This window comes from Cygnus olor, chromosome 13 (assembly GCF_009769625.2).
Source record: "Cygnus olor isolate bCygOlo1 chromosome 13, bCygOlo1.pri.v2, whole genome shotgun sequence".
NCBI classification, from domain to species: Eukaryota; Metazoa; Chordata; class Aves; order Anseriformes; family Anatidae; genus Cygnus; species Cygnus olor.
Genome location: NC_049181.1, coordinates 9,841,226 through 9,853,539, shown reverse-complemented (window position 1 = coordinate 9,853,539; position 12,314 = coordinate 9,841,226). Strand labels below are relative to the sequence as shown.

General features: G+C 42.0%; 1 protein-coding gene across 9 annotated transcripts in view; it reads left to right on the top strand.

Moving 5' to 3' along the window:
• The window catches only part of TEX11 (testis expressed 11), a 35,250-nt gene extending 24,819 nt beyond the window's left edge, over nt 1-10,431 (top strand). For 2 of the 9 annotated variants that reach the window (XM_040572038.1, XM_040572034.1), the window contains 5 exons: nt 808-957; nt 1,484-1,592; nt 2,592-2,712; nt 4,445-4,609; nt 5,691-10,428. In XM_040572038.1, coding sequence (XP_040427972.1) covers nt 808-957; nt 1,484-1,592; nt 2,592-2,712; nt 4,445-4,609; nt 5,691-5,762 — 617 coding nt within the window. In that variant the 3' untranslated portion in view covers nt 5,763-10,428. Of the gene's footprint in view, nt 1-807; nt 958-1,483; nt 1,593-2,591; nt 2,713-4,444; nt 4,610-5,690 lie in introns of those variants that run through there. The other 7 variants (XM_040572033.1, XM_040572037.1, XM_040572040.1 and 4 more) reach the window with 6 other exon arrangements.
• Nucleotides 10,432-12,314: the final 1,883 nt, after the last annotated feature.

Below are 12,314 nucleotides of genomic sequence, written 5' to 3'. Positions count from 1 at the left end.
TTCACTCTACTCTTGTGCTGGAGTAAGATATGGTTTCAATAGTTTTACTGGACTCTTCCCATATAAGGTGTTAGAGACTACAGAAAGACCTATTGCTGTACTTTGAAGTGCCAAAACCCATCCTCTGTTCCTTGACTATTCTGTGTCCTTTTAGATCAGACTAATCACAGGAGTCTGGAGTGGTTTCAGCTGACAGCTGAGATGCTGTGTGACTGTTAGCTTAGAGGCTGCACGCTTCCCCTTTTTGGTAATAAATTGGTAGACAAATTTATGCAGTCCTTGTCTGGCCTGCAGTCCAGTTTCTTTTCAGTGTTAGGTTTTGGACATTGTGGAGTTTCCATCGTAAGATGCATTAATAGTTAACTTTTGTCAAGAAATTTACTTGTTGTAAAATGTTACTTGCATAAACTTTTTGTTTCTGAACTAAAGTTTCATTACATAGCTTGCATTTGAATTCTGTGTATTCATATCCTTAAAACCCGTGGGTTTGATGATCTCAGTACAGGGACATTTCACTAGATCGGAGTTTTTATTGCAGAGGTTTGTGGGATGGTAGCCTGGTGTTTCCTTCACTTCTTCACTGGACCTTAGCCAGTGTGTGAATAAGTCTGTTGCCCTGGAGAATGCTGAAAATGTTCTGCTTTGGACATCTGAGGCTTTTCTCCAAGACTCCTGCTGTGTTCCACTTGCTCTACTGTTAAAGGAGGGTTTTCCTGCCTGTTGGAAGCAAAATGTGTACCTTGTGGTACACCCTATAGTTTTTAGAGAATGAACCATTACAAACAGGCAATTCTGTCTTTCCTGTAGGAGATTTTGCTAAAGATCCCACAGATACTTTGCTGCTGCTGTATGAATTTGAAGCAAAATCCAAACTTAATGATCCAACACTCAATAACCTTATGGAGTCAGTGTGGGAGCAGCCACAAATAGAGGTCAAGACGCTAGAGATCATTGCATGTAAGGACTGCATTTGTACTTTCATAGTTCTTCAAGTCATGAAAAACAGCTTATGCTACTCTTTCCTGTTCATTTGAGGTGACATGGATTATTCTGTGTTGCACAGCATGCAAAAAATGATACACTTTTGTCCTGAAGCAAATATTCTTTGGTTCTCGGCAGTATTAGGAGATCTGCATTTTGAAATGTCATTGTATTATATGGATGATGAACCAGTAATTAATGATGTCCTTCCATTTCTAGAACCTAAGACATTTGTGTAGGCTGTGAGTCTGGAAAATATTGTTCAGATAAACTTTTACAACATCCAAACTGGCAAAGGCAAGAGAATGGCCCTAGTTGATTCGTGCCCCAACACAGAAGTTTTAGGATGTGTACTTTGGCTAGATTTGGAGTTTCAACTTAGCGTAGTTAATTTGTAAATAGCTCTTCTCTGTATTATACCACGCTTTTTTTAGTAACCAATGAGATTAAAGTCTGGCTCCAGTCACTTCTTTCTTGTTCTCTATTTTCTTTTGTTTTTAAGCATTAGCAATGGAACCTCCAGCTCGGTATCCTGTACTGTGTAAGCAAGCTCTGCAGGGTGCATTAAACCTTCACAGAAAGCAGACTGCCATTGATGCTGTGAAATTTAGGTTAGTGTTATCACATAGCTTTGCCATGAGTCTCTGATTGGAAATGTGATAGGGAATAAAGCCTGCAACTGGAAAAAGTGGGTTTTGGCTTATTTTCAAAGTTTCACTAATCGCTGGCCAACCAACATACCACTGAAGTATGACTGTTCAACAGGTGTGTTAACTGCAACCTATTCGCTAGGCATATTTTCAATAAATGAATATATTGAGGATAGAGGATGAAAATCAGATCTAGAAAGGATCTCTGGCTGTTTCCTGTGATAAAGGTGTTCATTGCAAACGTTGTTCTGCAGCAGTGAAGTAGTGAACTGGAAAATTAAGACAAAGGCTAAGAAGAAAGCCACGAGCTATAAGTTAGTGACATGATGCCATAGTACATACACGAGTTACTCTGCTGGGTAACCAGCTCTGCAACAGATGTTGCTGGCGGAATCTGAAAAACAACCTGGTGTGTCCTTCTCTCTCAGCTGTATCTCATAATAGATTTTTTTTTTTCCATTTTACCAAGTTCTGTGCAGTAACCACTTGGCAAAAGCAACCATTAATACTACCTTTCTTACTTCACAGTGAGAAAGAAAGACCTGTTTTTAGAACCTATGTATTTGTTACTGATTTTCTGAGGACACTGAGTACTTAGCTCTTGGTGAAATTAGAAAAGGTGTCTTCTCTTTTTCTTTGCTGTCGTGTATAGCAAGCCATGAAAACATTATAAGCCTGTGTTACTTTAGAAATGAATTTCTACTTTCATACTTTATATGAAAATAAAGAAGTATTTACTGCTCTTGGTTCCCTTTTTGCACAGTCTGTATGAATGAGTTCTGATGCTCGGAAAATGTATATCTCTCCTGTAAGACTGTTAACGTAATAAGCACGGGGTGGACATGCCAGGATGGCAATCATAGACGCACAAATAAGTGTGCTGCTAGTGCTAAAATGTAGCTGTGTGTTCTGTGCACATGGTATTTAACGTTTCCTCTTTCACTCTGTTTTGATTAACAGCAAATGCTTACATAGTTTGATTAATCTTTCTTTGCCAACTGGAGTAACAGACTTGGATGCTTATGTGCTGCAAGAGGTATGGGGCTACTTTGAAGATGCTCTGAGTGTAATCAGCAGCACAGTAAGTTGAACAGGAAAACAAAAGATGGGGAAATTCTGAACACGTTTAAAAAAACTTTCCCATCAGATTGAGAATACTTAGTAGACTGAACATTATACAGTGTTATATATGAAGCAGCTAAGACTTCTTCGGTAAAAGATGCACTGAAATTACCTCAAAAGAAATGGCTTTTGGATATTTATAACTGAATTATGAATTTTCCTAGATTTTTTTTAGGGCTTTTTAGAGATACTTAAGGCCAAATTTTCAGTGCCTCTTTTATAAACATCCTGAGCTAGAACATCTATCTTTCCTCCTCTTGCTTTCTACATTCTTTTGCTGAATATGGTTTTGTAAATGCATATTGCTTTTCTGGATTGTTTTAAAGCCAGGTAAAATTTGGATAGCAGTCCTGCTTTTTTTTTCTCAATGTTTTGTAGATGCATTTAGGGACTTAATGTATTACTGTATTTTTATTTTTTTCCAAATGACCTAGAACTAGATTCCTGTGCTGTCAGTACTTATTGAACCACATTTGTTCTTGAGTGCCTTGTTTCTATGACGACAGGTATATGGAGAAGAAAATCTTTTCTTCTGTAAGCATTGCTGGTATTCCTTTCAGGTCTGAAGCATGTGCTGTACAGCGAAGGCAGTTGTAATGAGGAAGTCAGATATTTCTACTTACAAGCAATAGCTAAGGAGTTAATCAGTTAAGGAGTATTCCTGTTATGCAGGACTAGTGGAACCAATACTGTTTCATAATTTCATTCCAGTGCATGACTGTTTCTTTAGTCAGGTTTGAATGTCTCTTTTATAAAAATAATATAAAGATACGCTGTTCCTTGCTTACCAAAAAAGAACATGCCCACATTCATACCTGCCTTTCATTAAAGTTCTCGTCTATAAATTTGGTAATGTTCTTGTTGTATAGAACTTCATGTTCATATCGTGAGGGGTGTGAATGATATGTTAATGTGGACTGATACTCATAACAGCGTAATTTCATTTGTACTAGAAGGCCTTCTTTTGCAGTCTTGCTTATGGCTATTAGTTGGTACCATGCTAAGAGAAGGAGCCTGGAGCAGCACAACAGAACATTGTCAGAAAACTGGGATACCACTCATGATTTATACCTCCTATTCAGAAATGGATGCCACAGTTCAGAAATTCACTCTGGGCCCTCATACTTACGATGAGAAGGATCTATCAATCTGTCTGCTTGTCCTTGCCTTCCTTAACTGAATGAGGTTTTAACTCCTGTTTGGTACTTCAGCTTCTGTTCTGCAGTTATTATTAAGGGCTGCTTTCACGCTGGTAAGGCACTGCCACAGCATGTAAAGAAATTCTGAACACTTCAAGGACTGCTTTTGATCTTCAGTGAGCAGCTAGGTCCTGCTATACAGGACTGTTTGGATAAACTGCTAAGTACTGCAGCAGTAAGACCAGCCTGTCTGCAGATGGACTGTAGGAAAACAAACTTCCATTCTAGCATCTTCCCGGTCCCACAGAATTGTATTTTCTGACCTACCAATAAGTAACTGCAACGTGACTTATCCATGTTGGAAACAAGCTGTTTGACAATAGTGCAGATGGACTGTGAAGTACAGAATAGCTCTGAAAGAATTCTCCTTTGCTTAGGAGAAAAAAACCATCCCTGTTTTCCCACTTGAAAACTAAGCTCTGATGTACTCTTGGCTAGTCAAGAGAAAAGTCCATTTTCTGATGAGCTGCTGTTTGTTGTTTGCTACTCCAGGATGGTTACCCAGAGATGGAGACCCTTTGGTTGATGACAAGAGCCTGGAACACGGGAATATTTCAGTATACCATTGGTAAATATAAGGAAGCAGAGCAATGGTGTGGATTAGGAATGCGTTTCCTCAATCATCTAGGATCTCTGAAGAAAACCTACGAAGGCCATGTAAGCGTAACCAGATGGTTATGAGGAATGGGGGTGAATGTCTGGGTTGAATTTGTTAGGAATAGTTAGTAGTGGATGGGAGGAAGTGAAATTTCATTTTGAAGGAATGGATCTGGGTGAAGAAATCACTACCTATGATCTTTAAAGGGTTTCAGAAGCAGCATGGTACCTAAATATTTTCGGGGAGCTTGATGCTTAAAGAATTTTTTCAAAGTGAGGCCAGAATAGATTTGATACACAGTAGAAAGAGCCATGTAATGTCTTTTTACTGGAAGGATTGCACAAATGGCTTACTGGAAATAAACTTCAGACTATTTGTGGCTGTGGGGAATTCCTTGTACCTTGCCTGCTTTTGCTAAAGGCATGATGCTGTACCATTTTACTTAAATCATCTGTTGCATAAGTACTTTAAAGCTTGGTTTTCAGTATGATCTAATATAACTGGGGTTTAAGCTGACATGAATGAAATCATTAGAGCACATCTTCTCAGGAGTAGCGTAGCTGAGGGAGAAATTCTGTGGGAGAAATTCTTCTGTGAGGGAGAAATTTCAGGGCTAGTACCCCTACAGAAAGCAGCAACACTTTTTCTTACTCTGTCACAAGTAAGCTTCTCTCTATAGTTTTTGGCTGGTGCTCCTCTTGATTGCAACACGGCACAGCCTGGTTGGTGTTATGTGATCATCAGTCAGTCTCTTATGCACAAGCCAGTCAATCAAGAGCTGGTTGCAACTTTTGCATTATTTTAAGTACATCAGTTAAGACAATAAGAATAGATTTGTTAATTGATGGAAGACTTGGCTATGGGCTATGCTTTATGTCAGTATAAATAAATCCACCTTTTTGAGGTGCAGCTGATTTAAAGTAAAGCCCCATGTTTAAATCTGTGCATGTTTAAATCTTTTCATGAATCTAAAATTGTTTAAATTTTTACATGAATCTAAAATTCTAAATTTAGAAGCTGGTTGTAGTCTCCCACCTATTCCCCTACTCCTGTTCCTTGCCATTTCTTTAAATTACCTAGTTGTATGATACTTTATCCATCCTTGCTGACTCAGACAAATATGGTGCTTATATTCTCCAGATGGTTGGTCTTTATAGTGAGGTTCTGGACAAATTGGACAGAGCAAAAGGGTTTATTCCAAATGAAGAATAATGATAGCCACAACTGGAAGAAGGAGGACAGCAGTCTCTTGGAAACATCCTGCTGACTGAAGGAGGCTGTTAGCTCTGCAAAATGGCATGAGGTCACGGGAGCAGTGGAAAAGAAACCAGGATCTCCCTCTTGTTGGTGTTTAAGTTACGTACTTTTTAGGAAGCATTTATTTGAATAAATGTAATTGTTTTTCTCTAGGGAAAAATTTTCGTTCTGTGGATCTATATAACAGAAATAAATATATAGCTGTCTCATGAGATGGGCCTGCAGTTGCATAACAGGTTAATTTAAATATCAGAATTTAAATTTAAATTTAGTAGTAAGTGGCACTGTGAACAATAAAAGTATTCCAAGGCCAGGCGTCTCCTCTGGATGCCATAGCTGCCTTGCTACATAAATATTTATCAGATTGTTTAGTTTTCAGTCCATTTTGGTATGGATAAGAATTCAGAGCTGTTTGCCAGGATCACAATTTAGTTAGAATATAAAAGAGCAGGTGCTACAAAAAAAAAAGCTAAAGCTTTAACTAGGTACTGCTTTTTTATAGACTACTGACTGTGACATGCCAGTCATAGTTTGGCATAAAATCCCCCCAAATCCATATAAAAACACAGGCTGGTATATGGATGGATTCAACTACAGCTGGATTGCCTAAGGAGGTATGTCCCATCTGAAATTCAGTGCGGTGGAGTGGAGGTAAGAAATACAATTACTTCTGTGCAACCATTGCTGGTTTACCAGCAGCTTCAGAAGTCAGAAGATACATGGCCCGAGTGTTGTCTTCTGTGCTGTGGGACAGGTGCACTTAGTGATGCACCTTGGTGTCCTAACGCCAGGGGACAAATCATGGTTGCATTTTACGTGCTTATGAGCATAAAGTCAAAGTGCATACCTCTTCCGATGTGCCCGGTCCTTCTCTGGAAGGAAATAGAGGTGACTTGAGTCGAGGGAAGCAACAGCGCACTGTCATGAAGGCCTTTGAGTGCTAGGGGACCAGTACTGTGAGTTCTAGCAGAGGATAAATGCACTTAGTATAGAAGTTTAAAAAAAAAAAAAGGCTGATAGGGTGCTTGAGCAAAAAAAATAAAAAAACAAACCAAAAAAAACAAATTCATGGTTTCAGTTGATTGTTTAGAAGATGAGGTAAGGAGATATCATAGCTAGTAGATACGTGCTGACTGCTTTTCAGTTAGGGATGCATACTATAGTAAAAAGGCACAAGGCACAACGAAGTTAATATAGTGTATTCTGTCTTTTGTGTGACAGACATTGTATACAATTTGTATGATTTTTAACTGGGCATACATCCTATAAATGGATTTTTCTGCTTTTTCTGTAAGAGGAAATTCAAGCTTCCCTGAGGGACATTGTACCTACTGGGACCCTCTCTAGTGCTTACTAGAGAGCTGTGAGTGTTTTGGTAATTATTCTTTACAGGCTTTACACAGAAGGGAGGGCTGATGGACCAATATACTGATGGAACAGTATATTTCAGCTATAAGATCTGGTTTGTGATCACTATTTATCTAACTTCATTTAAAAAAAATTAGAAGTATATTTTACTTACGATCAGATTATTAAAGCCTATTCAGAAAGAGGATGGCTGCTAACAGCAGGATGCTGGCTATATAACAGAAGAAATTGCAGTAGTTGTACTGCATTCTGAAGGACTGACATGCTCTGAAAGAAGAGCTTACTGTGCTTAGCGCAGTGGTCTGGGCCCTTGCAAGCAAGCGGTAATTAGAACAGTTAGCTGCACTGCAGTCTCTAAGTTCCATGGCCGTCTTCTTTTCCCAGTCTGAGTAGACCAAGTAATACGAGTGATTTCTGCTTTTCATGTGCATCAGGCGTCACGGTGAATGCTACTGCTGAAGCTGGAAACCAGCCTTCAGCAAAACTGCCACATCCTCTTGCCTGTTACGCAGATGGATACTGGCTCATTTCCTGAAGGCAGCTACGTGCAGACGTGTGACAGTGTGTGGCATTTACAGCAACCGTAAGTTGGAACATATTGTACCAGATACTTTGCAGTACTGCACGGGTCAATATCAGCTTCTGGATAACAGTGCAAGAATGGGACTTCCCCCAGGAGTGCATTACATTGAAGATGGCAAACAGGGAAGTATTGAGAAGTTTATAGGATCTGGTGCCAGTGATAGCAAGATACTGGATACCGTGGCTGAGACTGGTGCTGTGTGAGCTGTGCCTCTGCCAGAGTTTGTTATGAAGAGTTTCGTTGCTCTTGAGGCTCAGCTTGATAGAACTATGTAGGTAGGATTAGGAAGGTACATTTGTGGCAATAGTCTAGCAGAATGCAAAAAATAATTGTCCTCAACTGGAGATTATATACTTGATTTTATTCCTGAGGGTGCCCAGGGCCTTTCTTCCTCCAGCTGAGGTGGTATAAGCAGTGGAAACCACTTCCACTGCACTTGTGTGGCATTCCCTCTACGGTACGCAGAGAAATCAGCTGGGCTGTCTGACTGCAGACAGTTCCAGTGACACACAAGTAGGAGGATGGATCTGTTGAAAGCTCACTCCAATGGGTCTGATTTAGACCTCTCAGGGCAGCTACTTTCGGATCTTTGATGAACTACGTGCTGGCTGTTTAACTAAGGAACACCTCTGAACCCATAAAAAGCCAGGCCTCAACTGTCACAAAATTCTTCTTGAGTAACAGTTTTGGAGACACATGCTGCATCACACTAATGTAGGCACTGTAAATGGATGCCATAGAGTCAAAGGTATTCCTTGCTGCTTGTGCATCTCCTTGGTGCCTGCCAGGCCACCTTTAATTATGGTTCTCAGTTCTGGCTTGCACAAATAGACAGGTAAAGGTGTCAGACTGTACCAGCTGAGGAGGTCATGTTTGCCCAGGAAGTATTGCAGGTAATTACATACAGCCATAGAAGGGCAGTAAGCATTAAAGGTGTTTTTGCCTACAGGCAGAATTGTTTAAATTTTTTCCTTGGAGATGCTCAGTTTGATTTCTATTATACTACAGACTTTACTCATGAGTCCAAATCAGATCAGCTACAGACACTGCTGATGGTACTTCTTACCTCATCGCTGCTCGTTTTAACATTGTATGCTTTATTCCAGGCGTAAGATTTTCCATAGGTTTTAAGCAGCGCAAAGATTCCTCTTTTAGTTGAATCAGACCTTAATTAGCTCAATTTCCAATGACCATTTCCAATAGGTAGTTTGTGTGCAAACACCCTGCTTTGCAGGCTGAGCTTGCTAGCATAGATGCAGGCTGGTCCATGCAAGTTGGTCTCAAGTTTTATTTTACTAAGCTAAACATTGCATTATAGCCCAGTTAGTCCAGTTAGGATAACTATGGGATATAAATCTTCTTAAGTCAGCAAGAGCTGACCTGAAAAAAAAAAAAAATTGGTGCTGTTCTCTTCACAAGTCTTCTCCTTATATCGCTCCGTTTTGTGCAGTGTGGTTTCACCTTGGAGAATTCGGGTGCTTATCCTGAGATGCTGACAGATTGCTCCAGAAGGTGGCATCGCAGCAGCGGTTTCTGATTTACACATCACTGTGGAAACAACAGGGTGTGCTGGGTGTTTGCTCTGCAACTGCAGTTTCTCCTTGCTTCTGAGAACATAAATGCATCCTCCAGGGCAGTAGGTCACAAATCCTTCCCCCTCAAGCCTGTATTTTATGCCCTTTCTTCTAATCTGATAATTTCTTAACTATCTGGGAAGCAGCAACAGTCTAGATGAGCAAGGAAAATGCAATGTGTCTTGAAACCTTCCACTTATGATGCACCTAGGGCTACCTTCCTCCGGACAGTTTAAGAAGCGTTTCTCTGCTAATGTAGTGCTTGCACTGAGTGTTTTGGAGAGGCAGGATGAGGGGCTGGCCTGGCCACTAGCACTTAGGTCAAGCCCAGAAGAATTGAAGCGATCACAGTCATCAGAAATCAAGGTAATTGGAAGAGGACTGAAGCTCGTTAGAGGATTGGGCAGAAGCTTTTGTCAAGTAGTGCACTGGAACTAAGAATAGGGAGGAAATACCACTGTCAGCCCTGTGGTGAGCCAAGTGTGGTCCCAACAAGATATTGCTAATCACGCAGTCAGCGTCTTCTGCATGCTTGTACCATTAGCCGTTGCTACACTGACTGATCCAGACAACTCGTTTTTAATTAGGGTTAAAAAACTCAAGTCAAACCACACGCCCCTCATTTTGGAGGCAAGGGATGTAAACAAACACTGGAGAACAGGGAGTGCTTAAGGATTCTTCAAGGAAAGAGACTCCTTTAGTATGACAATGACGTTACCGTCTTCACAGCAGATGCTTTAGCGCCATGAATCCTGCTGTCGAGGGCTGAGGAAAGCAGAGAAGAGTAATCCTTGCAGCTTATGCTGCCAAGCGTCGGTAGGAAGACAAGCCACATATGACAGCTATCCAGGTGCCTGCATCTCAGGCACCGATGAGGAGAAACTTTCAGAGAAAGCTGTTACTAAATTCCCTGTAAAACCCTCTCCCAGTAGCCTCACAGATACTGTACTCCCATGCTTGGTAAGGACCAGAGGGTTAATTAACCAGAACCACAGAGGCAGAAATGTGCAGTTTGAAAAGAAAAAAGAAAAAAATTCAAGATTTAAGAAACAAAACCCCTCTCACCTTTGAATTAGCTCAGCTAAATGACGAAGCAGATTCAGCCAGGAATGTATAATGATTCCCCATTAGGCACACTTGTCTGCCGGTGAACACTCCTGTTCTCTGTATTTTAAAATACTAGAAAAAGATAATTGTTGTATTTACAGCTTGTCTTCTTCTGCTGTATAAATAACGTTAAACCATAAAAGGATGCTCTCTATTAGCTGGACTATGTATACACACGCACTTTGCTGCCTTTCCATCCAATACAGAAACAATTACATAGCAGCATATAAACCCTATTATTTGACCCACATTCACAGAGCAAACTCCATACACTTCAAGCTGCGACCCAAAATACATTTACTGTGTCAAATCATCAAACTGAAATCAACCTGTGTGACAACAACCCAAGAGAGCTTTTTGGTGGCCTGGTTATGGCTGGAAATAAAGAAGGCCACTTCCTTTGCTCTTTTAGGCTAGTGCTCAGTGACCACCTCATAGTATGAAGCTTTTTTTTTTGTTTTAAATCAGTATGATGCTTTCAACACTTAAATTTGCTGTGGAGGAACCTATCAATAATTGCTAAGATCAGCATCAGAAAACAGACCTGGCACACAATGAAAGACTCCACAAGAAGGTCTCAAAGACAGAGTTCTTTGCAACGCTCTGTTTATTAAAAATATATGTCTCCTTGGAAGAAACACTGGTAACCAACTAGTGTTGTCATGATCGATTCGATACTGTCAGCTATGCCATGGAGTACATCAGCTTTTTCTCCATGTGACTTGATGAGAGGGAGACAGGCTATTAGAAAAAAAGACGAGACAGGAACCGACCGTGTGTCTAGCATCTTAAGCACTTTTGTTTCACTTACTCCACTTCTCCAGAGACTGATGTCTACAGCCCCGCGAGCAGGACCACAGGGATCCACGGCCAAAGTTCGCTCCTTTAGGGCAGGTCCCGTTGGCAGCAGAATCCTTCCTCCACTCCCCTGTGCTAGCAGCAGCGTCTCTCCTGCAGCACTGCTTTCTGTCCCAGGAGGCTGCTCAATCCCTGCAGGGCTCCTCGAGGCAGGGCGAGGAAGGACAGCTTCTCACCAGAGCACCTGTACAATCTCACAGCGGTTCTGAACACCGTGTGCTGTGCGCCGCCTGACACACCGGTAACCGTTACCGTCAGGGAAGGGGACTGGCACCCAGTGCATTCACTTACCCCTGTACAAAAGGGCGAGGGAGAATGGGCCAAGACTTACCTGCTTACGCTCGCGGTGACTGCCTTTGTTCGGACAGAGGGCTCTTCTACCTTTACTATGAGTACCTGAAAAAGCAGCTCAAGCTCAGAGGCTGTGTGGGTTTCCCCACAGCTTGACACAGGGCTCGCTTCCCACAGTGCAGCCCCACCCCAGTGCAAAGGCCAAAGTTTCCTCCAGGTTGGACACTTCTGCATTTTGGGCCAGCTGTCTCAGCGCTTGCAGCTGCCTCATATGAAAACTCGCAGCGCACCGAGACCAGCGCAGAGCTGCATCACCCCGTCCCCACAGAACTGTGGGCACAGGGCACCCGGAACAGTTTCCCAAGGTGAACTTGAGAGAGGGAGTAGAGCCCAATTTCAGTTAGAGGATTCGTGCAGAGATGTCAGGGGCAGAACCAGGCGAGGTGAGCGCTCCCTTCCCTGCCTCTCCCAGCTCGCAGCGCAGGGAGCATGGCCCTTCCTCCGGCAAGGCCACCGCCGCACGCACAGGAAGCAGAGCAGTGAATTTGGCACGCAGGGAGGGAGGGAGGGAGGTTGGTTTTCTGTTGCTGCTCAGCTGTTACTGATCTGGCAAAGTGTGAGCGTCCATCCAAGGCGCAGCCGGGGGCTTTTCCTGTCAGTGGCTAATGCCAGCGTGCTGCCACAAGCCAGAAGGGATCACTGCACCTGTGACCGCAGGTACAGCGC